General features: G+C 48.8%; 8 protein-coding genes across 10 annotated transcripts; 3 read left to right on the plus strand and 5 right to left on the minus strand.

Moving 5' to 3' along the window:
* Positions 1 to 255: 255 nt before the first annotated feature.
* Positions 256 to 7133, minus strand: LOC128252947 (negative elongation factor A). Of its 3 annotated transcripts, none has more exons than XM_052981179.1 (7): positions 6712 to 7133; positions 5711 to 5965; positions 4246 to 5646; positions 2574 to 3764; positions 1519 to 1953; positions 1304 to 1459; positions 256 to 1112 (listed from the first exon to the last, which is right to left on the minus strand). In XM_052981179.1, the coding sequence occupies exons 1-7, from the start codon at positions 6919 to 6921 to the stop codon at positions 981 to 983; spliced, it is 3780 nt and encodes a 1259-aa protein (XP_052837139.1). In that variant the 5' UTR covers positions 6922 to 7133; the 3' UTR covers positions 256 to 980. The 3 variants fall into 3 exon arrangements, with proteins under 3 accessions (XP_052837139.1, XP_052837141.1, XP_052837138.1); XM_052981181.1 differs by having other exon boundaries at positions 1519 to 1944; positions 2574 to 3767; XM_052981178.1 differs by having other exon boundaries at positions 2574 to 3767; positions 6712 to 7131.
* A 34-nt stretch (positions 7134 to 7167) lies between these two features.
* Positions 7168 to 8158, plus strand: LOC128252949 (ATP synthase subunit C lysine N-methyltransferase). Its single transcript, XM_052981183.1, has 2 exons — positions 7168 to 7569; positions 7633 to 8158. The coding sequence occupies exons 1-2, from the start codon at positions 7293 to 7295 to the stop codon at positions 7980 to 7982; spliced, it is 627 nt and encodes a 208-aa protein (XP_052837143.1). The 5' UTR covers positions 7168 to 7292; the 3' UTR covers positions 7983 to 8158.
* LOC128252948 (protein O-GlcNAcase) lies at positions 7991 to 11823 on the minus strand. The gene is made up of 7 exons (XM_052981182.1): positions 11469 to 11823; positions 10657 to 11416; positions 10377 to 10598; positions 9821 to 10313; positions 9667 to 9761; positions 9100 to 9533; positions 7991 to 9037 (listed from the first exon to the last, which is right to left on the minus strand). Exons 1-7 carry the CDS (start codon positions 11698 to 11700, stop codon positions 8208 to 8210), a joined length of 3066 nt encoding a protein of 1021 aa, XP_052837142.1. The 5' UTR covers positions 11701 to 11823; the 3' UTR covers positions 7991 to 8207.
* A 504-nt stretch (positions 11824 to 12327) lies between these two features.
* LOC128265183 (39 kDa FK506-binding nuclear protein) lies at positions 12328 to 13919 on the plus strand. The gene is made up of 3 exons (XM_053001040.1): positions 12328 to 12485; positions 12673 to 12885; positions 12958 to 13919. The coding sequence occupies exons 1-3, from the start codon at positions 12470 to 12472 to the stop codon at positions 13788 to 13790; spliced, it is 1062 nt and encodes a 353-aa protein (XP_052857000.1). The 5' UTR covers positions 12328 to 12469; the 3' UTR covers positions 13791 to 13919.
* LOC128265189 (39S ribosomal protein L9, mitochondrial) lies at positions 13879 to 14828 on the minus strand. Its single transcript, XM_053001045.1, has 2 exons — positions 14672 to 14828; positions 13879 to 14615 (listed from the first exon to the last, which is right to left on the minus strand). The coding sequence occupies exons 1-2, from the start codon at positions 14741 to 14743 to the stop codon at positions 13941 to 13943; spliced, it is 747 nt and encodes a 248-aa protein (XP_052857005.1). The 5' UTR covers positions 14744 to 14828; the 3' UTR covers positions 13879 to 13940.
* Positions 14829 to 15175: 347 nt separating this feature from the next.
* Positions 15176 to 17094, minus strand: LOC128257642 (serine protease easter). The gene is made up of 3 exons (XM_052988775.1): positions 16784 to 17094; positions 16210 to 16620; positions 15176 to 16144 (listed from the first exon to the last, which is right to left on the minus strand). Exons 1-3 carry the CDS (start codon positions 16842 to 16844, stop codon positions 15414 to 15416), a joined length of 1203 nt encoding a protein of 400 aa, XP_052844735.1. The 5' UTR covers positions 16845 to 17094; the 3' UTR covers positions 15176 to 15413.
* A 1777-nt stretch (positions 17095 to 18871) lies between these two features.
* Positions 18872 to 21945, plus strand: LOC128257555 (uncharacterized). Its single transcript, XM_052988652.1, has 8 exons — positions 18872 to 19039; positions 19100 to 19235; positions 19320 to 19470; positions 19539 to 19726; positions 19791 to 20394; positions 20454 to 20814; positions 20870 to 21180; positions 21367 to 21945. Exons 2-8 carry the CDS (start codon positions 19117 to 19119, stop codon positions 21679 to 21681), a joined length of 2049 nt encoding a protein of 682 aa, XP_052844612.1. The 5' UTR covers positions 18872 to 19039; positions 19100 to 19116; the 3' UTR covers positions 21682 to 21945.
* Positions 21946 to 22476: 531 nt separating this feature from the next.
* Positions 22477 to 26510, minus strand: LOC128257472 (protein ENL). The gene is made up of 3 exons (XM_052988534.1): positions 26370 to 26510; positions 25742 to 25962; positions 22477 to 25677 (listed from the first exon to the last, which is right to left on the minus strand). Exons 2-3 carry the CDS (start codon positions 25926 to 25928, stop codon positions 23027 to 23029), a joined length of 2838 nt encoding a protein of 945 aa, XP_052844494.1. The 5' UTR covers positions 25929 to 25962; positions 26370 to 26510; the 3' UTR covers positions 22477 to 23026.
* Between the last annotated feature and the right edge of the window lie 1159 nt (positions 26511 to 27669).

A 27669-nucleotide genomic window follows, 5' to 3' on the forward strand; every position in this document is an offset into this window, starting at 1 on the left:
AAAACATTATACCCATTTACTCCACGAGCAAGGGGTATAAACATTGAAACCATCGTTGTGCGGTGAATGTGGAAACTGTATCGAGTCCATAAACTGCACAAATTTTGAGATGCATTTTTCCCTTTGTCGTGTTAGTTCTGTAAAATATGACGGAAATTCTCTTTATTTTGCTAGACTTCTTTAACACCCTTAAATTTGGATTGAAGTTCTATGCACCCACAATTCCCGAATGAAACCCGACGTAAAACCAACGTGTTTAACATTTAAGCCATAAATACATATGCTAGGTTTATTGTTTGTCTATTACACATTTCAAGATTTAAGTTAATTTTGCTGTGGTTGCTGCGGCTCATACATATATAACTATAAATATATATTTTCATTGGGTTTCTAATGAATAACGAGCGCCGATCAGCGTCTCTAAATTTTATGCTGCTTGGTAAGATAATTACACAGTTTTTACTCGACAATAATTACATAATGCTAGAAATATATATGCGGGTTCGAAATGCATGAGTGTGTGCTGGTGGTGTGTGTGCCTATGGGATCTGTCCGAACGTTCACTTCTGGCCCATCCGCCTTTCCAACTGCTCTCCAGTGAAGCGATCAGCCAGAGGTGAATATGCCTGTGTGCTTGGATGAATGGGTGCATGTTCGTGGATGTGTGAACGGGCGTGTTTACTAAATGTTTAAGCGCTAGCCTTTGCTACATACTAAACAACTGTACAGCTAATTTACCTTAATTATTATATAGTTTCATCATAACCAGCATTTCCTAGGGTGCCTTGCTGACTGTGGGAGGGGCGGGGAAAGGAGAGAAGGGTTTAGGGTAGCCTAATTAGGGGCGGCGAGGGAGCAGCCCGTGCAGAACGGATGACAAATCAAAACACATAATCCATAATCCGTATACGCATGTTCGGGTTCAGCCTGGCTGTCCATCCTCACTTGGTGCTGCGAACAATGCGTATGACCCTCGTGGACTATGAGGCGGCACTCTGGTCCTGTAGCCTGTAGTTCTGGAATGTCTTCCACTCGCCGGTGTTGTAGTCCAGCCTGATGTGCGATTCAACCAAGCACAGTGCCGTGTTGCCGCCCTCCTGTTGTACTTTTTCCTGCAAAGACATAGTTGTTTTAAAAGCAAGCAAAAACCTTAACAGATTGTAATTCTGAGAGAATTTACAGCAGCGCATTCCTTCTTTTCTACTATTTGAAACTCTCTTAGTCATCAAAATCATATTATTAAAAACATCTCAATACTTTCCCGTGTCATTTTTGAATGGGATTAAGTCCCAAGTAGCCTTACCTCAGTTTCTCCCAATTTGATGACCAGCACGTTTTCGTTATTCGGGCGGGGGTTCTCCCGCAGACCCGCCATAAAGCCAAGGATAAGGGCTTTGTCCGGTCTCGAGACGCGATTCGCCTTGCGGAACATTTCATGCGCCTTGTGCACGTGCTCGTTCTGGAACAAATGTAAAGGGTTTAAAGGAAAAGAATACGTGATTTCTACACTGCTCCTACCGATAGCGAGAGTCCACGTCGCTGTGGGGCCTGCTGCGTCTGCTGCGACTGCTGTTGCGCAGATTGCTGCTGCTGCTGGGGCTGCTGCGCCTGCACCTGGACCTGGACGGTGCGCGCGATCCCCGCATTCGGGTTGCCCGGCTGGCCCTGGCCACCGCTGGTGGTGGAGGTGACCAAGCGCTGCTGCAGGGTCGGAGCCGGCTTGTGTTGCACCAGGATCTGTTGCTGCTGCTGGCGCGGCTGCTGCTGCGGCGCCGCCGCCGCCGTGCTCGATTGGGTGATAATCGTGCGCTGCGTGCTGCCCGGCGCCGCCTGCACCTGCACCAGCTGCGGCTGCTGGCCCGGCCGTTGTATCAGCGTCAGGCCCTGCGGCAGCGTGGTCAGGCCTCCGCCAACGTTGGTCATCACTGGCCGAATGATGGTCTGCTGCTGGGACTGACAGAAGTTATATTATTTTTTTTTAATCTTGAAATATCTAGCTATCATAATTAGGGAAAGTGCCAAAAAGCGTAGAAGGTTTTCGAGACGGTTAAATTAAAAGAAGGTATGTATACAGCTTTATATATTGCAGAAACCCTTTTTATGCAGTGTTCCTTGACAGATTTTAAAATATTTCTAGAACCCATTGACATTTAAAAATGTTTAAGTTATTGAACATTTTAAAATTTGAAATTTAATTGTAAGTGTTAAGACCACGACACAAAAAATGTTCTGGAGTAATAGTTTTAAAATGGTTTTCAGTACTTTGCTAGGTAAAGCTTTTAAGTTGTTTTTTTTTGTATTTAAATTTCGAATGACTTTATTATTAATCTACTCGATTTTAAAATATTTGAGGGTATAATTACTTGATTATTTCAAATCAAGGTTTCAACTTTTAAAAACAATTCACACTTAAAGAACAAAAAAGTGTAAACAGCGTTACATTTAGCCATAAAACTTATAATTTTGTCATGGTAAGTTCTACTGTACACCGCAAATGATGTATTATTTTATGTAAAATAGCATTAACAAGATAACACCATCCAATCAACAAAAAAAAAAGCTTCAACACTTACATTGCCAATGACGTTGGTGGGCTGCTGCTGTTGCACTATGACGTGTTGCCCGCCCAGCGAACTGGTTGGTATGAGGGTGGGCAGTATCTGCTTGCCAGGCTGCTGCTGCTGCAACTGCACTCCGGTCGAGGACGTGGTCTTCACCAAACTCGGCGGTCCAGCCGTGGTAGTCATGAGCGTAGTTCCGCCAAGTCCTTGCAGGTTTCCCACATTGCTGATGGGTATTTGCTGGTACATGTCGCCGCCGATGTTCCGCAGTATGACGCCCTTCTGGGTGAGTATGATGGTCTTGTTCTTGCCGGACGTGGGTGAGACGTTCAGAGCGGAAACGCCACCAGCCCCAACTGCTCCAGTCGGTTGCATAAGCACCTGCGACAACTTTGGCTGCTGGGTGGCCGTCGTATTGGCCACGATCGTGTGCTGCGGATGGGGCTGTTGCTGCTGCAACTGGGCCTGCATATGCTGTTGCTGGGCTGCCTGGGAGGCCGGTTGTATGGTCACTGGCCGATTGGGAAGCTGCACGTTTTGAATGTTCAAGGTGGTCGACTGTCCGGGGGAAACCACTGCCGCCGAGGTGGCCACCAGAGGCGGCGGATTCGATGACACCACAGCAGAAGCCTGCTGCGGTTGGCCCTGGCGCAGAGGCGTCATCACCACACTCGATGTGCCCGAGGTCTTCAGCAATATCTTGGTGGGCGTCTGGCCATTTCCGCCGGGAGTAGTGGCTTGGTAAAGCGTCGTGGTCTGCGGCAAAGGACGACTGTGGGAGAACGAGGTTAGCGTTGGCAACATGGGCTGCTGCTGCTGCTGTATATGTTGCGGTTGCTGCTGTGGCGTAGCCAAAATGTACTGCGTCTGTTGCTGCTGCGGAGCCTGTTGCTGTGGCAACTGTTGCTGTTGCGTCTGCTGTTGGATTTGCTGGTGCAACAGTTGCTGTTGCTGCTGCTGCTGCTGCTGATGTTGCTGTTGCTGTTGTTGGTGCTGCTGCTGTTGCTGGGAAGCGGCCGCTGCACTCGAGGTTCCAGCCTGTTGTTGGGCTCGCTTTGCCGGCTGAATAATAGTCTGCGATATGATCACCGGTCCGCTGTTGGTGGCCGTCTTTAGTTGGCTGAGCGGCATCGTCTTTATGGCTTGCGACGGTATTGTCGTGGTAGTGGTGGGGGCGGTACTGCTGCTGGGCATGGCCAAAGCCTTCTAAAACCAAAAGAATGTGATAAACAAATATAAGTTGATTAGTATACGGTACATAGTTTAGGATCACGTTAACATAAGAATAGTAATATAGTAATAAATAATAGTAATATAAAGTTGTTTAGTTAACACAGTGGTCTCAAAATTTTCATAAAAATGTTTCCCAATTCGAACCTTGAGAAGTTATTGATATATTTCATGAAGAATTCAAACCAAGTCTGGACAACCAATTTAAAATAAATTATCTGATCAGAGGCCCTTAAATACCACGTGGAAAAATTGAAATCTTCTAAGCGAATGAAAACGAACCCTACATTTGTCATACATATTCTCTCATGTTTGAGTTTGAATTTCAATTACGATGAACAACATTTAAAACCATTTCTAATTTTGTAGAGGTGTCAAGCATCATTGTTGATTTCAAATTAATCTTTTTTGAAGAAACTTCTTATCTAAACTTCTTTCGTCTATGGCAACTTACCGCTCTTTGAGCGCTCGGTGAGGATGCCAGGATGACGGGAGTGGAGCTGTTGATCAGGAGTGGGGGTTGCGACTGCTGCGGCGCCTGTGGAACCTGCACCGTCTGTGGCTGCTGCGCCTGGGTTTGGCTTCCACTGGGTCCTGCCGCTGCGGCCGCCGCCGCCTTGGCCTTGGCGGAGGTGATCTTCACGGAGATGTTGTTGGGCAGATTGGCCAGTGGATTGGCCGCCTGCCGAAGTTGCTGCGGGGTGAGGAGGGTGGTCGTAGTGCCCGCACTCGTCGAGGGTGAGACGCCGGTGGCTCGCAGCATAGGCTTGATGTCCAGCTTCTCCATCTTGATGGTAGTGTTGCCCACGGTGGTGGTGGTGGTGGTGCCAGAGCTAGTGGTGGCTCCATTGTTCTGTCGCTTTTGAGGCGAACTTCGGATGAGCAGGTGCGGGGTGCGCTGCACCAAGCTAGGCGGCTGCTGCTGGATGATGACGCGCTGCTGCTGGCCCTGCGTCGACGGGGATGTCTCGATCTTTTCCAGCTTGATGCTGGCGGGCACTATGATCTCCTCGCTCTTGATCTCGATCTCCTGCTTGATTCGTTTTGGGGTGTGATTGAAGCTGTTGTTGTTGTTCAGCTTTGCAGCTGATTTTGGAGTGCGCGGCGTCTTCGTCTTGGCCTCGCCAGAGGGTTTTCCAGGTTGACCATCTGCCACAGAAGTAGTGGTAGCCTGGGCGAAGTCCAGCGTGGCCGTGGCGTACTCCGGCGTCTCGGGATCGCACTCCATTGGCGTTTTGCCAGCCATCTCCTCGTCCTGCGGCTCTTCCAGGCTGCCCGCGCTCTGGTTGAGCAGCTGTGGCTCCATTTTGATTTCGAAACTGTTGTTGGCCGACGTGGGCGTGACGGGTGTTTCGCCTCCACTGGCCGTTGCTGCGTCCGTTGGAGAACTGTCGCCGGCATTGGCCGCCGCTGCCGTGGCCGCTGCAGCTGCCGCAGCCGCCTGTTGCTGCTTCTGCTCCTGCTTTTTCTGCTGCTCCTCCAGCTGCTGTTCACGCTTGCGCTTCTTGGCCGCGGCATAGCCCAGCGGCTGTTCGGTGAACTCGATCAGCTTAATGCCGCCATCCTTGCGGCCGGCGGGTGTGCGACTAAGGTTGGGCCGCTGGGTGGCATTGCCCGGCACCGTGGCAGAGCGGAATCCCGTAGTGGGCATGCGCGATGGGATGCCCTTGAGCGGAGTGGTGTCCGTCATCTTGCGGGGCATGCCACGTGACCGCAGCGGAATCGTGGGCGCCGAGGCCTTCTTCAGCGAAGACTGCGCATCCGCGGACTTGTGCAGCAGCTCGGTGCGCAACTGGGCGCTCTTAGGCTTGCGCTTCAGCGTAAAATGCTTGACGGGAGCGGGCTGCTGGCCCACCTGTAATTAAAAACCAGGATTAGTTTGGCATGAAATGGGTTTTTTTTGTTGTTTCTACACCTACCACTGAGATCAACGCGTTTTTGTTTAGGTACTGGCACTCCAGGGGCAGCATACCCAAATCCGAGTGCTTAGTGACCAACTTACGCAAGTCATTGACCATGTCTGTGAAGATGGGACGCGTGTCCTCGTAGTCGGAGATCTCTGTGTTCAGGGAGCTGGTGGCCGGAAAGGTCTTCATCGTCTCCGCCAACATGGATACCCACAGCTCCGAGTCCAAGCCGGCCACCTCGATCACCTCCTCGAGCTCCGCCTTCCACTATAAAGCGAATTTAAATTAAAAATGGGTTAGAAAAGAAACTTGGGGAAGCCGAAGTTTAAGTTTGGAAAAATAGTTTTATATTTCAATAACATTATGAGAAATGGGTTTGATATATGCAAAATTATTCTTATCGACATTATTTACCATCTCTACTTGTGCAAATGTCTTTTAAAACAGAACAATTATAAACTATGAAAATATCTTTGAAAACAAACTTATGCAAATCGGTTTCATTCTAATGGCAAATATAGGATAGATCAGAGGGAGTTTAATTCCTATTGCTTTTAAACTGAGCTCACAATTGGAAATCCTCCTTGACTAAGTTGCAACGTGTGGCCAAAATAAGAATACCTTTTGCAAAGGGTATAACAAACAAATGAATCCACAAGCCACCCACAACAGCCCACTCTCACACACACACACAGGCATACACACACACCGAAACACGCGAGAGAGCAAGTATGGAAGAGAGAGTAATGTGTACACAAAAGTAGAAGTGGCGGGAAACGTATCCAATATTTATTTTCACCAGCCAGCGAAATCACCCGTTGGTAGTTACAAAAACACGATAAACACACTTAAAGACACTCTCCAGCTGATGAGATTTACTACATTTGCCGACTATTTACACATTTTCCGCACTTTTGTTTCACCAACAGCAAGTGTACGCTGTATACGTGTGCGAGTCTCGCTGTGTGGTTGTGCTGGTGTACTTTTTCGACACATACACCAACGCCATTTACCTCTTCCACCAGACGGCGCGGAATGTGAAGGAAACTGAGAAGGAGCTTCAGCTTGACCTGCGTCTGCAGATCCGGGAAGCACTCCTTGATGTTGCGCAGCACCTCCTTGTTCAGCTGCGAGCAGATCGAGCCATTTATCCACGAGTCGTTCGAGGTGCCCAGTTTATTATGCAGCCACAGTGATGTGTCGCTGTCCCTTACGTTCGCCATTTTTAACGCCTTACGCCTATCCGCACGCGGGGCACACACTGCTCTTTATGCCAATCGCTGACCCGCCCTGTTGCACGGCACTGTTTAATTTCGTTTTTCACTTTCCGCCGCCCAGCACGTCAACAAAACATACGGAAAATCCTTCGAAAAATTGTAATAGGAAGCGCACGCACACATCAAACGACCGAAAAAAGTGTTGCCACATGTCAAACACAAGTGTGTGTATAGTGCAGTGTTGCAAAGCGCCGCAGTAACCGCCCCGTGCGGTGTGACCGTTCAACCGCGTGTCGTGCAGGGCTACCGAAATAGAATATTTTCACCACAAGACTTGTTGGCAACACTCAAAAAGTTCTTTAAAACAGCTGATTGAAATGGAAATCCTGAATGAAAATAGGCCTATAGAAGTTTCCAAATCCCCAAAAAGTGGCATATCCACTGGAGGCAAAATACTTATAGCGGCTACCGGCGGTGTCGCCATCGGCCTGTCAGTTGTCTGCGCCTCCTTTGTGGCGCCCGCCTTCAGGCGGATTTGTCTGCCATATGTGCCCGCCACCAGCGAACAAATACAGAATGTCCTGAGCTTTCTACCAAAGACCGCGGGCGGAAAACTGCTGGACATCGGCTCCGGAGACGGGCGCATTGTTGTGGGTGAGTCTGCTGCACCGAAGGAATCCACGAAGACTTAATTTCACTTATGTAATTTCTTTCCAGCGGCGGCGCAAAGCCATAGGGCTCTAAAGACAGACGGCGTGGAATTGAATCCATGGCTGGTGTACTACTCCCGCCTGGCCGCATTGCGTCATGGGGTATCCAAGCAGACGAGGTTCTTCCGGCGAGATCTATGGAAGTTCGATATCAAAGACTACAACTTCGTGGTAATCTTCGGCGTGGAGCAGATGATGCAGGACCTGGAGCACAAATTGGTAGCCGAGTGTCCGGACAACACCAAGATCATCGCCTGCCGCTTCCCACTACCCAGTCTGCAGCACGTAAAAATAATCGAGGATGGAGTGAACACCGTGTGGTTCTACGACCTCGACAAAAGCAGCGGAAACAGCTAGCGAAAGAATTATTAAATTGGTATTTTTATTGTTTTCCACACTAAAAGAAAACGGTGCTTAAGATAAATGCTAGAAGGGTTGGTCAGTAATACAAACTTGTTACCTTAAGAGAATACAAAAGGGACGAGGACGAGATTGAAAGGGCTAGCGCAGCTAGCCGGAATACCAATGATGAAGGAACATTAAAAGTGGAGGCAGTGAAGCTGGCATCCGGAAACAATAACGCTAGAAGCGGCGACCCATGTATATGCACTTGGTAACCTCCTCGCGGTAGACTTCGACGAAACCGATTCTGGAATAGAAGTTCACTTGACCGACGTCCTGCTCGGGGACGCAAACGTGAGCCCCAAAGCAACCATTCGCTCGCAGGGCGGCCAGGAGCACGGTAAGCATCCGCTTGGTTATGCCCGAGTCCCGCTGCTCGGCCTCCCGCAGTGTGCCGGAGATCAGGACGGCCGGAAAGGAGCCGCTCACCTCCACGGGACAGTCCTCCAGTGGCACGTTGGAGCTTGAGCAATGAAACTTTTCCACAAAGCGTTTAACAAGCCGTCCTACCACTTCATTCCCACCATGCGGACACAGATCCTTGGGGTATTTCTCGCGCAGCTCCGTAAACCAGCAAAGCTCCAAGTTGCGTCGGAATATGCTGACATCCAAGGCCGCGCAAGCATAGCCTATAACGCTGTTGTTCTCATCGTAAGCCACGATGCATAGCTGCGGGCTGAGGGTGAGATGTCCTCCAATCAGTCCATCAGCTACGATGCCCGCCACATTCGCCGGCAGCGGGTATGGGATGTGGACGCCTCCGTCCGACTCTTCCTGCCACTGCAAATACAAGCGGGTGCACACCTCGTTGACGTTCTGCTCGTCCGCATTGCAGTAGGGCCTCAGGAGATAGTAATTGGCCGTGGGTTGTTCCGGAAGCTTGTACACAAACAGGTCGTTGCCCGAGTCCACCGGCATCAGGCGCTGCAGGTCTGCAATGAGGCCGCCCCTGAAGACCCACGGTTCCTGGTCACCTGACATGAAGGCCTCTTTCCAGCCTTTGCTAAACCCTGAAAGGGGACGAGGAGGAATCTTAGTACATGTGATACTTTTGCTATACGAGTATACCTACAAGTATAGCTGCCCTCCGTGTAGGATGACGTGTTATGCGGAAAGTGACCGAGAGCTAGCCACTTGACGTAGCAATTGAGCAGGGACAGAGCGCCGGATATATCCCACACATACGAGTACAGCTCGTGGCAGATCTCCTTGTTCTTGCAGTGAGCGATTTTGATCAACAGCTCGACGACGCCGGTGCAGAGTACGTCGAACTGGTCACAACGCTGGTGCCATTCGGTAACCTCTGGCTTGGCGGTTTTGATGTCATCGCTTACACCACCGGCAGAACGGTCCTGCAGTATCACATTTGCGTTGCCCTTCAGCCAGTTGAATTCGACCAGCAGTTTGAGGCCACGGCTACCATGCTCGAAGGGCAGGTAGAAGAGATCGCAGAGCAGACCCAAATCCTCAACAGTTACCTTTGACTTGTATCCGCCTGTGGACGTACTAGAATTAAAGAAGATATAGTTTAATTTTAGGGATTGTGGCTTGATTTTCTGGGCAAATGGTTTATGTCCTGGTCAATTTATCCAAATTAAAGAAAAGGAGAAACAAATATACTGCATTTTTAACTACATACTTATTGTCGATGGTCCTAACAGATTGAGCTTCGTTCTCCTCACGCATTTCCGCATTTGAGATTGGCGACGAAGTCCCACTCTCCACATGCATACTCTGGAAAAAAAGAATAGAAAGTTAATAGCCTAGGTCTTGGTATTTAACATCATACTGACATGCACATCGTTGACAGACTCCATGAGTACGTCGTCTGCCACCATTTTGATTGCCTCCTCCTCCCTCGGAGAGACTTGAGAGGCTATGCTACTGCTGCACTCCATGGGCTCATTGACTCCGGCACTCAGTGGACTCAGACTGGCGTCGTCCACCATTGTATCCACACTAAGACTGGCCACCGGCTCTTGCTTCTCCTCTAAATCTTCCACCTCCAGTTCAAGCTGGTCCTGTGCCGATTCGCTTTTCAGTTTTATTGCATTGTCATCGAAAACTGCATTGTCCAGACCCAGATCCACGGATGCGTCCACACTTTTCGCCTCCATGATGGGCACTGGGACAACGGAGATGGGTATCTTCTTGGGAAGTTCAATGTTGCTGGCAGCTGTGGTGGGGATGGGGTTGATTATATCGTCGTTTGTGATCACTTTTGTGGGCGACACGAGGGAATTCATCACTGGATTGGAGATGGGTGCCAGGGTGGAGCTAACAACGCTGAAATTAATGATTTAAATGTGTACTATAGTCGTTTAAGTGCACAAGAAAATTTCAATTTACCAGACATCAGCAAGGGCTTGCAGTTGAGTGGTGTTGACCTCCGGAACCGTCCTTGAATTCGTCGAAGTGGTTGTGGTGGTGGTGAGACTCATGCAGGTGTTGATGGAGGGTATTATGGGAATAATGGGCATGACCATTTGCACTTGCGGCTGAGGTTTGGTGATAGGTCCCCAGGCCTCCTTCTCCATGAAAAATTCCGGCAGCCAGTCCGCAATAGCATTCCTTGAAGAAAATCAGGTAAAGTAAGCTTGGCTCAAAAACTTCTCTTAGTTTTACCCACTTAAGAGCCACTCGCGGGTGGTACACGTTCTTAGAGAGGAACTCGGCCGGAAGCTCATCCTCGTTTTCAGTCTCCAGTTTAATGTCCGCGCTCAGCGGGCTGTTCACCTTGGAGTCCAAGCTACAGCGCGACCAGAAGGCCAGCGAGTGGATGGCAACGAAGTTGCCGTAGAACTCGCAGTTAGGATTGGTCATCACGCCCCGCAGGTGGGGGATCAGCTCCGGCGACCGACCACTGTAGGGTCCCAGAAAAACGCGCTTCTGATCGTAGTCGTTGGCATGCAGATTGTCCCAGATACATGGCGGACGACGCAGCACCTCGGTAATCTCCTGGATCGACTCAATGGATATGGTCTTGGAGATGACCTTGTCCCCAGTCCAGAGGATGTCAATATCGTTGTTGAGCTTGGAGCCCAGAGTGTTAAGGTACTCCGACTCCAGCACCGTGGGCACGGCCCGCGAAGCACAGTATTGTGTGGGGCAGAAGAGGAACTTGGGGCTGCCCAGGTGCGTGTATATCTCGTTGGTGACAGACACGTGGGCGTTGGCAAACGTCTGGAAGACCTCCTTGTCCGCCTTCGACAGCTCCGATTCGATGTCGTCGAATAACAGGGCGTAGGCCTCGCAGCCGAACTGCGAGACCTGATCCAGCTTTCGCTTCAGCGTGGCGATCTCCTTTGGACTGCTGTAGGTCATGTCCAGCCCTGGCGAAAGGGCATAGTAGAAGTTAATCCCCGCCTCCTTGGCCGCCGCAATCAGACCTGCAAGGAAGACTCCTTAGCGGAGGATTTGCATGGTTCAAAGGTTAGTTACTGGACAGGTGATCGGCCTCCTCCACAGTATACAACTCCCGCCAATATGCCCGGTGCTTGTAGTCATCCTTCGGCGCATACATGTAGGACGGACTGCTCAGACCCATGGATTTAAGCTTCCGAAACAGGTCCTTGCGCTGCTCGGTCGTCCACGGCCGGCCGTAGAATCCCTCGATCACGCCGCAAATAAACTGCCGCTGGCCATCAGCTTGGCTGCCCGCTTCATCTGCCATTTTCCACGACCCAGGGATTCGGATGCGCCGATTGCGAGAACCAAATAAGGGCTATTTTTCTTCACAAATTTATCAGGAAGAGCCGTGTTTAGAGTAGAGGTGGGAGAACATCGATGCCAACATCGGTGTCATCGATGTTTTCAAAACATCGGTGTCATCGATGTTTTCAAAACATCGGTTTCATCGATGTTTTCCCATCTCTACTCTGCTTTCCCTCTGCCGCAGCGCTTCACAACATTCATAAATATAATATAATATAAATATTTGGTAGAAATTGGGCGTATTCAGCAGAACAACATCACTGATCACTGATGGATTGGTAATCAGTCCTATTCCATTGGCTCATTAAAACGCATTAGCCTAATGCGCATTTATTTACACAGGGAATCCCATAAGCTAAACGTAGGTTTTTACCGTTATTTTCCAAAAAATCGGTCTTGTCGCAATCTTTGACCCATTTATACTTGAATCCTGAAAATTTGAAAATCTTCGGTCGTTGGGGCTTTTCGAAAGTTTATCCATGGAAATAGTAGTTGGTACACAGTATTTTGGTAAACATTTAGTGAAATGTAGGGAATTTAATTTCGCGGGAAATTGATAATAGACCAGGTCAGTGTGACCAGTTTACTACCACTTTTTTGAAGCATTTCGGTATTCTAGACGTTAAAGTCTTTGTGCACACCGAAGTCGGCGTCAGTGGTTCCGTTCTGACAATTTATTCCTCGTTTTTATTTGAATTCCTGTCAAGAGTTCACAGTTTTCCTTTAAGATGTCGATGTTTTGGGGTAAGTTGAACCGTCAAGGATTATAAATGTTTGCCCGGTACTTCTTAACCCAGCCCTCAGGAGTTTTACGCCTGCTGCGCTCATGACGCAGCCACGTGCTTGCGATTGGGTTGCCGGCAGCGTGGACCGGCGCCATTTCTGCAGTCAAGTAAACACCATGTTATTCTCAAATGCTGTCCCTGTCCAGGTCTGAACATGAAGCCTGAGCGCAAGTACTCGCAGACGATCATCAAGTCGTTCCACATTTCGGGCGTCGCCCTCGACAAGGGCCAGGAGGCCAAGTTGTACCTGGCGGCCGAGAAACAGGAGTACATCGTGGCGACCGTGACCAAGGCCATTCCCCAAGTGGCTCTTGATCTTAACTTCAGCAAGGGCGATCGCATTATGTTCCACACTGCAGGTAAGGAGTCGCTGTCGCTGATATTCAATTTTCAACGGCCATCCGCATGTAACACGTTTTTCCACTTTGCAGGCGACGCCAGCGTTTCCCTGTTGGGCTATTTGCACGACATTGACTCCGAGGATGAGGACGAGGAGTTCACCCTTGAGAATTTACTGAAGGGCAAGGAGGGCAAAAAAAATAAGAAGGCGGAGGCCGATGATGAAAATGAGAGCGGTGAGGAAGAGGAGGAGGGGGACGAAGATACTGACGATAGTCAGCTTATAGGAGAATACGAGTCCTTCCTCGAGAATGGAGAAGATGAAGATGACGAAGAGGAGGACGATGAAAGCGGCGAAGAAGAGGACGATGACAGCGAAGACGACTCGGAGGCGGAGGAGGAACAGCCAAAGGCCAAGGTTGCTAAGCTGTCGCCGGCCTCCAGTGCCAAGAAGTCCGGAAAGGAACAGAATGGCGTGGTCAAGAAGGAGGAGGCCAAGCCGCAGCAAAAGAAGAAGGAAAAGCCTGAGGCGAAGAAGGAACAGCCCAAGGCCAAGGAGCAGGCCAAGCAGCAGACGACCGGAGAGCCGCGCACCATCACCGGAGGCGTGAAGGTTCAGGATGTGCTCGCCGGCAAGGGCGAGGAGGCCAAGCCGGGCAAACGCGTTTCCGTGTACTACATCGGCCGTCTGCAGTCGAACAACAAGACCTTCGACAGCCTGCTGAAGGGCAAGCCCTTCAAGTTCTCTCTGGGCGGCGGCGACGTAATCAAGGGCTGGGACGTGGGTGTCGCCGGCATGAAGGTGGGCGGCAAGCGTCGCATTACCTGCCCCCCGGCCATGGCTTACGGCGCCCGCGGAGCACCGCCCAAGATCGGCCCCAACTCGACACTGGTCTTCGATGTGGAGCTGAAGGCAGTGCACTAATAGCACTAACTTAACATCATGTAGACTCGTAATCATATAGCCTTTAAGAATCCGCGTCGTACAACTTGATAAAATATTAAATAAACCATTGTTTTTCACGCTGTTCATAAATCAACAGTTTTCTAACAACCGACTTTATTTGCCTTTATCCTACGCGCTCTTCTCGGGCGCACTCACATCCAGAAGGGGTTCGGACTGGAGCTTCCAGTGCTCCAGGACGTAGGGCAGCCTTTCGCTGGGATCCGTGCTCCAGTGGTGTAGGCGGCACTTGAGCCTTGCCCGCTCCAGCTTGTTTATGGTCACGGTGCAGTAGAAGTCCTTGTTCTCCTTCTTCAGGTCGGGGCCGACGATGCGCTCCTTGGGCAGGGCGATGCACTCCTCGCGGCAGTGGAACCCGGCCTTGCGCAGCGAGGCCTTGATGTGCCAGGGCTCCAGCTCCCAGGGCTCGTCCTTGTTCATCACCACCGCCAGGACAATGGACTCCAGCATGTTGACCGTCCGCTGGGCGTAAGCCGAGCTGTGCTTGACCGCGGATCTTTCGGCCTCTGTCTTGGCGTACTTGGCCACATTCTCAGGCGTTTTGTAGGCGGCCAGTCCCGGCAGCAGCAGCTTGTTGTAGACGAAGTGTGGCTTCATGGACACCACGTCGCCCTTGTCGCCGACGCCCTCGACGAAGGTTTTCAGCACCACCTCCATGTTGGGCCGCTTCTTGACCAGCGTGTCCTCCACAAGCTCGTAAATGAAGTTTTTCGCCCTCATCCGGCGGGGCTTCTCGTTGGTTTTGTGCAACGGCGGGTCATATTTGCGTTTAAGTACGAACGTGGTCTGGAATTGATTGAATGGTAAATTGGGTTCTTTTCCTTGATTGGGGCAGGATTTACCCGCACTTGCAGCTGCAAGCTGGTGGCCGATTTAAGCAAATTTAACGGCGTTACGTAGATGTTCTTCAACATTTTTACCAGTGAGTTAGGGTTGCCAGACTACAGACTTTGTCAGAGTTGACAAAGGGACCAAACGACTATATTAAGAGTGGTCGCGTTCCTCAGATTTGAGAATGTGACTTTAAGTATTTGTAAATTTAAACTTCTTTGTTTTAGACCTGATTTGTCCTAAAATAAAATTTACCTTTTTTTATTTAAGAATAGCTGTTTATGTTTTGTGTTTTAAGTAAAAATCATAAAATATATTTTTGATAAAAACAAATTCCTTAACTGTGATTTTTATGTCAAAAGTTTTAAATTTTAAATATATTTGAACAAAAAAGTATGTGCATGGATTTTAAATATGTTTGAATAAAATAGTCTTTAATTCTTTAATCGTGATTTTTATTTTACAAATTGTACATTTTAAAAATATTTGAATAAAATAGTCTTTAAAAAGGAGGGGCTAAGTAGTATTTTAAAAATTGAGAATAATATTTAAGCAAATTTGACATTCATTAAACCAAAATCTTTTTTATAAATAATTATCTTGAAAGAGGTATTTTACATATGTATGCTCTAAGAATTACTTCCCTGCTTGACGCGCCGATCGGCAGATATTTTGCGCGCCAGGTAAAACTGTTTTTAAAAAAGGGTCCTTTGCCAAAAGTCCTGACACGAGCACAGTTTAAAACTGAAACGTTCAGGCCTCGATGGTGTTCTGGATCCAGTCAACGTACTTCCCCACCCGAGTGTACACGCCTGGCCAGCCGGCCAAGCCGCAGGGTGTGGGCCCAAAGGACACCACGCCCGCCAGGAAGTAGTAGGTGTTCACCTTGTTCGTGTCCAGGCCGATGAGCGGCCCTCCGGAGTCGCCGCGACACGAGTCGACGCCCTCCTTGCCGCCGGCACACATCTGCGTGTCCTCGAGCAGGATCTCCTGGCCGCTGTAGACGTTGCGGCACTCGTCTATCCGGAAGCCCTCCACGGCCGCCTTGAGCTTCAGATTGCTGGCCGACAGCTGCTCCGTCTTGCCCCAGCCGGCCACGTCCATGGTGATGCCGTCGAAGGTGGCCGCCCGCAGGTTGGCGTCCAGGGGCAGGCAAATGGGGCGCACGAAGTCGGTGTACTCCACCAGCTGGCCGAGGCGCAGCAGGGCGATGTCGTTCACCTGGTTCTTGGAGGCCGGAATGTAGGCGGGGTGGGGCACGGTGCGCTCCACGGGCACGTCCAGATGCGCGGGGGCACAGTCCTTCATGCCGCGCACGTCGACCTCGCAGTCGGGATCGGTGGCGGTATCCCACTCGCCCAGGCGGACCCCGGTCAGCCTCCAGTCGCTGGGCAGCGCCTTACCGTTGACGCAGTGGGAGGCTGTCACCACGTATCGGGTGCTGATCAAGGAGCCGCCGCAGTGGTGGCCCTTCTTCCCCTGGGCTGCGCGATGGGAGTAAACTATGAGCTAGTCGGTTCTGGCGGCGCCTTCCCGTTCCCCCACTCACCCTTGGTGTATTCAATCAGAGCCATCCAGGGGAACTCGTCGATCTTGGTCTTCATGCCGCCGTATATGCGGTTGGACAGGATGTTTCCGCACTGTCCCGGCAGAGGGAGCAGGCTGGAGCCGGAGCCTGAGCCGGAGCCGGAGCTGGTCACGTTGGGCCTGGCCGGCGCGGGCGTCTCCGGGGAGCCGTCCCGGTAGCGGTCCGGGCAGCAGATCAGCACCTTGCCGTTCGTGTAGCCGCACTGGCTGCGACTCAGGTAGAGCCGGTCCGTGTCCCGCAGCGGGGAGGTGGTCAGCAGGCCGTACAGGTACTTGCAGTCCTCCAGGTGGATGCACAGGGCCCGCTCCCGGTTGGGCGTTATGCAGCGCCCATAGTTGGGCACCTGGGCCGCCTCGTTGGGGAAGTAGAACTCTGGAATTACATAGTTTAGAGTTTAATTCGTGTGCGTAGCCCTCTACTTTGTGAATAAATTAGGTATTAAACTGGTTTTGGGGCCCGCGGCAAAACAAACATGTACGTTAAAGCTTGTCATCCCCAGCAGATGATAGACTTGGCTTGTCTTCTATTTACTTACGGCCCGCTGATGATTTCGCCAAAATGCCCAAGAACAGGCACACAAACGATAGCTTCAACATTTTGCTTACGCAAGCGGACAGGTGTTAATCCTTTCTAAAGACGTCGTCAGTGGTTCGTGGTAAAGGTAATGTTAATGTTAATGGTAATGGTAATGATGTTTTGTTTACTGCAATATTGCAGAGCCGTTGCAGAAGCAGTTATCAAAATAAACGGCGCGATAAAAAGGCACTAAAACGGAATTCCCACGGACCGCAGTGAAGTGAAGAGGCCGAAGCTGAGCTTGGCGCACGACTGAGTCTTTGGCTGAAATTCCCAGCTCGCGAGCTTTGTCGCAAGCTTTTTGGCCAGCCTCCAAGTAAGATGTGGAATTTAAAGTGATTTAAGGCGCAATAAAGTTGCTTATTTTAACGTTTTTTTTTTTAATGTCACTTGGCTTATGGTAACAAAACTAAGATTATTTTGCTTTTGTTAAAAAAATATTGAGCAAGAAATAGTTCCATTTTGATTTTAAAAACTAAACTGTTTTTGAAAACTTCCAGTTTTAAACACTTAACAAGCGATGCACATATTTAAAGCTCAGGCTGTAAGCTTAAGCTTAACATTTATTTGTGTACCATTTTTGTAATTAATGAGATCCTGGCAACGTTAAAAAAAGATTTGGAAACATGTGTCTTGCACCAAAGATGTGACTTACTCAAAGGATTGGGCTTACGGTCTTTTAATATCTGCCCACAGATTTTAAATCGGGTTTAGATCAGAAAACTGCGCTGGCCATGGCTAGTGCCAATTAGATCAACATTCTCTGTGGCAAACCAGCCTTTCGCGAGTTTAATTGTGTTTATAGGATCATCGTCATGTTGAAATTTCAACTGGTAAGTGACAGAAGTGTAATTTTTGCATGTTATATACTTTAGACCACGTTTTGAAGTCTACTTATCGTACTTCCAGAGTACCAAAGTATGTTCTTTCATTCATGAGTAAAAAATGAATATGATATTAAGAAACAATATTTAATCTTGAATAATTTCATTATATTTAACCTCTAAACAGATTCAAAATCATTAAAGATGTCAATAACAATTAACCGGAGGCAGCCAAAACTCAATGAATATGAAATTATGCCAGAAATTAAAGATCAATTAAAAGAATGGATCTAATGTCCAAAATTTATGATTTCAACTTTTGCAGATAATAATTTTGAAGGAATCATTTAAATAAAAGATGGAAAGACCACATAGACATTTAAGAAACTATCACAGTGAAACATTTTAAAAATCTGAAGCCTTGAAGAATAAGTTTAATCAGGTTAAGTTCAATGGTATGATCGTAAATAAATACCTATTACCTATTCATTTTTTTGACGATGATATCACCCAAGAGTTTTTCGAATGCAATAGTGACACTATACCCAAATATTTTTTACATCCACTTTTAGGTTTTGCTTTGATTTTTAAGGCTGATAACCTGATTTTTTATTTCGACCGCGTAATCTTTTCCACATTCTACCAAAAATAAAACTAACGCAATTTCCAAAAATCGTGTTTTATTTATTTACTTTTTAAATTTATTTATTATTTCCATCTTCTTGGTGTATTCACATTCAGTAAAAAGCTGTTCATAAACAACATATTTTGTGTCGTTACGCCAAAACAATGCAAAGCAAGTAAACGCTATACGAGTTTTCTGTAGCTTCCCAGCGGAGAATTTTTGAATGGTATCTGGTTTAGTTTTAACACCCTTGCAGAGGGTATTATAGTTTATGTCAGATGTTTGCAACGCTGTCCGCTGTGTAAGATCACAGCCTTAGACGATCGGCACTATCGCAAAGTAAACCCGGCTATAGCCAATGCAAATAAATAATAAGAATCCACTAACATATATTTAAATCAGGATATCCCAAATAAATGTAATTACAACTATCGAACCGAAGGTCTGTAGCAGCTTTAATTCAAACCATTTTTAAATAAATAAATAATTGAGTGAAATATGAATGTTCTCCTGCCGTGTTATTTCAAATTCAAATCCAAATGTAACGGTCGCGTTGCCAACCAGTGCAGTATGACCAAAGTTTGCAATTGTTTTTTTGCCGTTTTCGACACATTGCTTAGAGCGGTACGCCCAGCTGAGCGGTTTAATGGTCATTATTGGTAAAAATTTAACTTTGAAATGTGCGTAGATCAGTTACAATAAGTTGAGTGACGCCGCTGGAAATCAGGCGGTGCCCTCAAATTGCAAAGCACTAATTGGAGGAAGAGTGAGTACAGTTTCCCAGAAATGCGGTAGAGTTCTTACAAGTCTGGGTTATTTTTTGCAGCTTATAAATTATTCAAGATGCGTTTTGTCCGCCGGGGAACTGTGCCGAAAATCACAGCAGGTTGCTGTGTGGTGATACTGATGGCTACTCTGTATATATTGAACGACGAGCGGGACTTGGATAAGAACGTCAAGATGTATGTATAGCTGGGCGTCACAAGCGTCTCGCGATATTCACTGTAGGACGGTTGCTTATATGTATGTATGCACTTCTGACAAAGCGAAATTATCGAGCGGTCGATAAGATCGGCGGTGAATCAGGGCGAGTGCCGCCATCCCCATCTACCCCTGGACAATCCGGACATCATGAAGTTCTACAAACCGGTGGAGCGAATCAACTGCGGCGAGGGAATGGACTGGGTGATGTGCGAGGTTAGCTCGGGCTTGAATCTAGAATCCCGTCCAGAGGACCTCATTGGTAATCCCCGAATCTCACACAGAAATCCATTTGCTTTGTGCGCCCGGAAATTGCGTCCAGCCATGAGGATGTGACCTGTTCCTACACAGACATCATCCGCAAGTCGGACTACAAAGTGCGCTTCGGGAGAACGCTGCGCATGAAGGAGCCCTACGTCCTGCAGGCCAGTGACTTCGTCAAGGTGGCCTGCCGATCCTCCAGCGGCGAGAGGTGACTTCTGTCTGACTTCCGAGCTCTTGCCCTTGCCTAACATGCTTTTTCTCCCCATCCACAGTTGGTTTGGCATGGCCCATGGCATTCGGGACACTGTGCCCCGCCCCCTGGCTGCCAATTTCTCGCCGAATTTGGCTGTTTTGCCGCCGGAGGCTGTGGCCCAGGCTCAGCTGCAAATGCAGGATGTGCCCACAGCCTCCTTCTACAATGTGCTCATGTTCGGCTTCGATTCCCTGAGCCGCAACGCCTTTATGCGAAAGCTGCCCAGGACCTACGAGTATCTCACACAACAACTGGGCGCCACCGTTCTCAAGGGCTACAACATTGTGGGCGACGGAACGCCGCAGGCCCTGGTGCCCCTGCTGACGGGTTTCACGGAATTAGAGCTGCCGGAGACGCGTAAGCGATTGTCCGGAGCGGGCAGCGTGGACTCGTACCCTATGATCTGGAAGGACTTTGCCGGCCTGGGCTATATGACTTCGTTTAACGAGGACCTGCCCAATGTGGGCACTTTCACCTATCGCATGACCGGGTTCGAGGCACAGCCGGTGGACCATTACCTGCGCACCTACTATGTCCAGGCGGAGCACATGGCCGCCGAGAGCCAGCCCAACTGCATTGGCCACCAGCCGGATCATGTGACCATGCTTGAGTACACCAAAAACGTAAGTTGTTAAACGTGTTACGGCAAAGAACTCGCACTACTTAATGGTTTTCCTTAAAGTTCATGCTGAAGTATCGCGATGCCCCGCGCTTTGTGTTCAGCTTCCATGGCGGCCTGTCGCACGACTCCATCAACCTGGTGGGCGCAGCGGATGATGATGTCCACGATTGGCTGGTGGCACTCAAGGAGCGGTCGCTGCTAGACGACACAATTCTGATCATGATGGCCGATCATGGCAACCGGTTTGCCGAGGTGCGGGCCACACTGCAGGGCAAACAGGAAGAGCGAATGCCCTTCTTCAGTTTCGCGTTTCCCGAGTCGTTTAAGAAGCGCTTTCCGCAGGAGTACAAGAACTTTTTGGCCAACGAGCAGCACCTCACTACGCCCTTTGACATTCATGCCACACTGAAGCACATTATACGTAAGAATAAAGTTGGATTGCTTTTAGAAGAGACTAACTTATATGTTTTACCCAGAACTGCAAACCGCTGGCGCAGAAGATCAGTTGGGAGAGCGCAACGATTTGCAAGCTGAACCCAACCAGCCCGGGATTCACATCTCAGAGCTGGCGCGGGGTCGAGCCATGTCACTCCTGGAACCCATTCCCAGCAACCGATCCTGTGCCGACGCGTACATAGAGCCACACTGGTGCGCGTGTCTCAACTGGCTGCCTTTGCAGCTGAACGACTCGCGGTACAGCGGCATCATTCTCAAGGCCGCCGAGAGCATTGTCAGTGCCATCAACACGGCCACGGTCGAGCAACGCCAGCACTGTGCACCTCTGCAGGTGGGTAGCAAAGCCAACTAAACTAACCAGTCCAGTACTAAATAAGCTCCAAAGCTGAGTCACTGCATTTCCTCTTACACAAGAACTTGAAATAGTAGTTTTGGTAAACAAGACTAATATTTTTGGGTGCAATTACCAGAAAGAGAGTAATGGGTTATCTAATCCAAAATTTGTTTTCTCTTCCAGCTTCTTCGCGTCAACTGGGCACTGCGCCTTCAACCGCACAAGGAGCTGCTGCAGTTCAAGACGAACAGCGACCGGGACGGCTTTCTGGCGGACATGACGGGCCAAACGCTGGTGCGGGATGAGATGTACCAGCTGCAGCTGGTTACGCTGCCCGGCGAGGGGCTGTTCGAGGCGAGCGTGGCCTACAGCCTGCACACGTTTAGTGCCACCACGAAACTCACGGACATCTCGCGAGTTAACAAGTACGGAAATCAGGCACGGTGCATATACGATCGGGATCCCGAACTACGGAAGTACTGCTATTGCCGCAACTGATTCGCCGTCACAAACCTAGTCCAAATCAATCAACTCAAATAGGTTTTTGCACTGTTTGCTGATTTTTTGATTTCCTGTAGGTATTAGGTGTTTTTCTATTTTGCCCAAAGAAAGCGTCACTGTCTATTTTAAGTTAAAAGATCTGCCTCAGTTTGTAATATAGGTTCCTTTAATAACGATAGTATTGTATTAATTAATGAAAAGTATTTTTTGTATGTGCGAAGAAAATAAATCAAGTCAAATCATGACTTATGAATAAATCCATTTTTTCTTTTGTTTAGCAATTTTTGGATATTATCTTAAGTTATATTTTTAGACGCCTGCAACCGTTAAATTTAGCTTACACCGACATTTATGACAAGTATATACGCATAGGGGTGTGGGAAAGGAGATGATTGTGCCTGATCACCCACCGCTGATGATGTTCATGTACAATAACATATTTGGTTTAAATTAACTGCTTGCGTAAATTCGTAATTGCGTAATATGTACACATGCCAATCAACTTGACAAACGGACGCACTTCCTTTGGTTTATCCATACATTTCTTATATTTTTCAAGGCTGATGCGAGCATTTCACTCTTCACTGCTGTAATTCAGAGTGATTATTGAGGATTCAATAATCCCTTTCTTAAGTTGAGCTTAATATTCAGTTACTGTTTTAGCGTTACCATAGTCCTAAATACACTGCACATATTTTGGGTACATATCCCTCTTATTTTAGGCGGTTAACTATAATACTTGAGACTATGATATATTGAATAAGTTTGGAAGGAACTAAAAAGAAACCAAAATTAAGTACGTAAGCATCGTACGAAAGTAATAATTTATTCGCAAGTTTTAACCACTAGTTTACAAATACCTTTTTGGCGAGTACCTTAAAAACTTTTATTTCAAGTAACCGCTTTAGAGATATTAATTTGAAGTACTTTAAGTTCAGAAATCTTAGAATAGTCTTCAAAATAAGGTTCTAAAGAGGTACGATCTTGTGTAAACTAGTGTAGTGTAGCGTAGCGTCTAGAAAAAATAGCATAGAATGTTAAAATCATTAAGTTACAATCGAATAGGATACCAAAAACATAAAAATAGGCCTTAAATCATATGAGTCTCAAAAACTAAAGGACGATTTCAATATATTCATAAGCGAAATCTTTCGGATTTTTTGTGTGCCCTTCGGGTCAACAACTTAGGATCTAGGCGGGGAATCGGGGATGTGTGCGAGCCGAGTCATTTTCATTTGGCTTACAACGTTAACACTAAGCTTAATGATTTGGTTATGTGCATGAGGGGTTTGTGCAACATCTAGCTGTAGAGAGCCGGGCCGGTTGTGGAGGTCAGGGAGTGTCACGACACCGAGGTGGCCAGGAACTCCTGGAGCCGCTGCACGGTGCCGCGGTCCAGCTTGCACAAGTCGAAGTCGAACGTCTTGTGCGTGATCTCGTAGCAACCGGTGGCCGCTATCATCTCCACGACTTGCTGCAACTCCTCGTTGTCCTGCAGCGTCATGATCTTGTGGTGCAACTCCTGCAGCTCGCTCAAATATTCCGTTGGCAGTTGAAGCTGTCCCGGCGTCGTCATTTCAGTGGGCGAGTGACCGCTGTTGCTGTTCGTATTGATATTGTTATTGTTTAAGCTAGCTGCCGTAACCGACCCCACGTGGTTGTTGCTGGGCGAAGACGATGGCGGCGGCAGAAAGCCTGATCCCGCATTGGATGCCCCTCCGCCGGACCCGGTCGAGTTGGTATCTCTGGATGGACGCAGTGAGGGCGACTTTGACTTTTCTCGCGGCGCTTTGTTCTGCTCCTTCTTGGAGGGCTTAACGGGTGGCTCTATGAAGCCACCGGTTGCACCTCCGCCTCCGCCACTGCCGCTGTTGCTGTTTTGTGAGCTTCGTCGATTGCGCTTCTTCTCCTCTTTGTCCGGTTTCTCCTTCTCGGACTTCTCCAGCTTGGCGTCTGCAGTTTTGTCCGCTTTTTCCGTCTTGTCAGTGTTTTTGTCGCTGTTCTTGTCGTTCTGCTTAAACTTGCCTTTGTGCTCCTTGCCAGCAGGCTTTGCCTCCTTTCCGGGACCCCCACTGCCCTTCGCCGCCTTTTGCAGGCTGGAGCCCCTGGCGGGCAGGTCCGGAAAGCTGCTGTTGGAGCTGTCGGAGTGTTGGAGGGTGGCAGCTGCTGCTGCTGCCAAGGCGTTGGTGGCCGCCAAGTCCGGGGCCGACTGGGCTGAGTCTACGTCGCTAAGGTCCAGGTTGCTGGGCGCCTTGCTCTGACCCGGCTGTAGATGTGCCTGCTGCTGCTTTCCAGTGTGCTTGGGCTCCGGTTGCTTGTCGCCCGCATCCCGCTGACGCTTCTCTTCCTTGCCGGAGGACTTATCCTTTGACTTTTTGTGCTTCTCCTTCTTGTTGCTGCTGGCATTGGCACTGGCTCCGATCTTGTCCGCCGCCCCTCCCTCGGTGGCTGGACTGGCTCCCTCGGTTTTGGGCGATGGCTCGGCAGCTGAAGGCTTTTCGGTTGTGGTCGCTGGCTGCTTGTCTTTCTCCCGATCCTTGGGCTTCTCTTTGTCACGCTCTTTGTCTTTGTCTTTGTCGCGATCGCTTCGCTCCTTTTCCTTATCCTTAATCTTGTCCTTTTTCTTGTGCTTGTGGGATTTCTTGGTGTCTGCCGCACTGCCGTTGCTGTTGCCCTTATCCACCTTGGACTCCGTGCCCTTCTCGGCGTGTTTGCCCGTGGATTCGTCTTTTTGCTTGCCGCTGTTTGACACCATGCTGCTGCTGCTATTGCTGCCCACAGAAGTGGGCGTGGCCTTGCCTGTACCGGCCATCTGCGACTGCGGCATTTGCTGGGCAGGTTGGGGGTTTCCGGCAGCCGGACTGGCGCTCTGGGCTGATCGTTCCTCCTTTGGCATTCGCTTGTCCTTACTCTCATCGCGTTGCTTATCCCGTTCCCGCTCGCGCTCCTTGTCCTTGTCCTTCTTCTCCTTCTTGGACTTCTTGCTGGAGCTGCGCTCCTTGTCCTTGGACTCGGACTTACCCGACCTATGCTCATCGCGCTCTTTGGAACGAGATGCCGGCGCAGCAGTACCCGCGGTCGGCTCATTTGCCGCCTTCTTGGGACTGGGCGCTCCCATGTCGTTTTGCTTTCCGGGCCTGGGACTTGCCGTGTGCTTTACCAAAGCTCCAGCTGCAACTTGAGCCGTGGAGTTTGCCACCGTGAGAGCGCCGGTGGATGGAGTGTTGCCTGAACTCTGCTCGCGCTCACGCTCACGCTCCTTGTCGCGAGTTTTGTCCTTCTTCGACTTTTCCTTATCCCGTTCGTGCTTGCCGTCGGCGGACTTGCTCGACTTGCGATCCTTGTCGCGGCCGTGGCGATCCTTCTTGTCCTTGTCCCGCGGTTTGTCTCCACTGCTGGATTTGTCCCGATCCTTGCTTGCCTTGTCTCGTCCCTCGTGTGATCCTCCCTTGCCGCTGACCGCAACGGTCTTGGCCTCCGGCGAGTGCTTGGAGACGGGGACCAAGGCCAGGTTGTTGGCCGCGGCGCTGCCCTTCGTGATGGGCGCGCCAAAGAGGGCGGAAAAGGCGCTGCTCTTTCCGGAATCCTCGTTGCGCGACTTGTGTTTTTTGCCGGCGCCCAGATCCACGTTTAACGAGATCGTACCAGGGACTCCTTTGGCTTTGACCAGAGCCATCTCGTTGTTTGGCGGCGTCTCACCGCTGCCAACGCTTGGCGAAAGCGTCCGCGCAAGGCTGCTGCCGCCGATGTTGGCCCCAAACACGGGCACTCCGCCGCCGCGCATCATCTTCGTTCGAAACTCCTCCGATGGGGCCTCAAAGATGTGCGTCTTAACCTCGACGTGGTGCTGCGGCGGTCCCGTCGTCTGCAGTACCAGGTCGTACTGGTATACGATTCGCTTGGGTTCGTCCCGGTTACGAAAGAAGATCTCCACGGGCAGCAGGAAGCCGGCGTAGCCCGACTCCTGAATGACATACGGCGGTTCCTTAACCACTGCAATCGAGCAAAAGAGAGGTTCAAGAGGTGCCTTCAGTGTGTATACGATTGCCGCACTTACCTCGCTTGGGTTTGGGGAAGGATTCGTGCAGCAGAAAGACAACCTTCTCCACAAAGGCGCTGATGTCCGCTTTGTTCACGCCCTGCACGTATATCTCCCAATCGTGGGTGAAGCCCTGCGGATGCGGGGTCTTCTTGCTGCGCAGCTTCGACGTGTGGCCAATTTCGAATTGCACCTTGACCGCCATGCCGGTGGGTAGGGCATCAAGTTCCAGTGACTTCCTGCAACAGGGATCTTTGCCATTACCTCGCCAAAATCAATAGGTGGCATTGGCCGAATGCCATTATTAGTTTTTAAAAAGGAGTTTGATTCCTTCAAAGCTGAAGAAGGGTTTGCAGAACATTGAATTTCTTGCTTCGATTGCGGGTGCTTGAGTGGTGTAAAAGTTGACGTCCTCCAGTCATTGCCCACCCATGGAGCACTTCCAGCAGGACTCAGGATCATCCAAACACCTAGTACCTTCTACTTTAATCCTTATTGTCCACCGTTTTTTGTTATGATTGATGCAAAGCAATCTGTTATTGTTTGTGTGCGAATGTGTGCCACATTGTGCCCCTTAGCACAGCAAGCTTTCGCCGCGCTCATGTTTTTTCTTGGCGCCATCTCCCTTCCGGCATTTCGTACTTACTATTGCAATTTGCTGCATTCACATGGAGATGCCCACAACTTTTGGAAAAACCACAAAAGCTTTGAGCAGGAATCGGCAGAATATCTGGAAAAAACACACAGAAAATAAAATCCAAAATGTTGCGGTGTGACCAAAGCTTAATTGACAAAAAATGTCAGTCAGCTCTAAAAAATATACTGCAATGTTTCTCTGAGCGTTTCGGATATACAAATGTTATGGGGATTCCTAAAATTTTCTAATGTAGGTTTCAGCCTAATACTCAGATCGACCAAATCCGTTCGTCAGCTATGAGAGAGAGCGAGAGACAAATATCCGTCGAAATCTTTTCGTCCGTGTCTTTTCTCACCTCCGTACAGAGGGCGACGAAAAAATACCAGAAATACCAGTCTAGGATAAACTCAGTCAGGACCTGGCGCAAAGAATAAAAAATGTTATTCTTTGAGATTGGAGTGTAGTACTTCCCAGTAGATACACTCAAGAAGCTCAGAAAAATCGCTGGCATTAATAAATTGTTTAATTGCACGACCGCCTTGTAGTGCAGGACACACATATATAATCTGCATTACAAGTTATGTGAAAAGTATGAGAGCCGAATCGCCTTCGGGTCCGATAACGAGTCAATATAGAACTCAAAAAACGTATACTGAGTCGTAGTGCAGCAAGGCCTACAAAAAAATACTAATATTTTTCCCCCAAGTAAGAATCGGGTCTGGCGCTAATTTTTAAAGGGTGGGCATTCTAACCACTGGGCCACTACTTGGTTAAATTTGAACTCCTTATACTATAGATAAAACAATGTTGTTATTTTTGGAGCTCCGAAGCACAAATAGGACTGAGGGGAAACGAAATAACAAAGTCGTGTGAGGATCGACTACAACTTCGGAGACTAAAAACAGCAAATGTAATCCATAACTTTAAAGCTAAAAGTAATGAACTTTCAATTCTGGGTATAGTGAAAAGCTGGTGGGAATTTTTGTTTTAAATTCTCGATTTTTAAATATCTCAGCTGCTAAAAATTTCTGCTGAATTATTAGCAATTTAGAGATTTAGGCGTTTCGGGAATACCCATTTTTTTTCAAGAATTTTTTTTATTGATGTGGCTACGAATGCAGTGGACTGTGCTGTATTTGCGGCAGTAGACAAAACCTTAATAAAAACCATCCTTTTCAGAAAAAGAAGACGCCACTTCAAACAAACATTTTTTATGAAGTAACGGTCAAAACGTACATCTTGGACCAGTTAAAGGAACATTTTAGATTGGCCACGAAAAGTTTTTTAAGGTAACTTTTGCCTAAATGAA

The sequence above is a fragment of the Drosophila gunungcola genome, chromosome 3R, assembly GCF_025200985.1.
Source record: "Drosophila gunungcola strain Sukarami chromosome 3R, Dgunungcola_SK_2, whole genome shotgun sequence".
NCBI lineage: Eukaryota > Metazoa > Arthropoda > Insecta > Diptera > Drosophilidae > Drosophila > Drosophila gunungcola.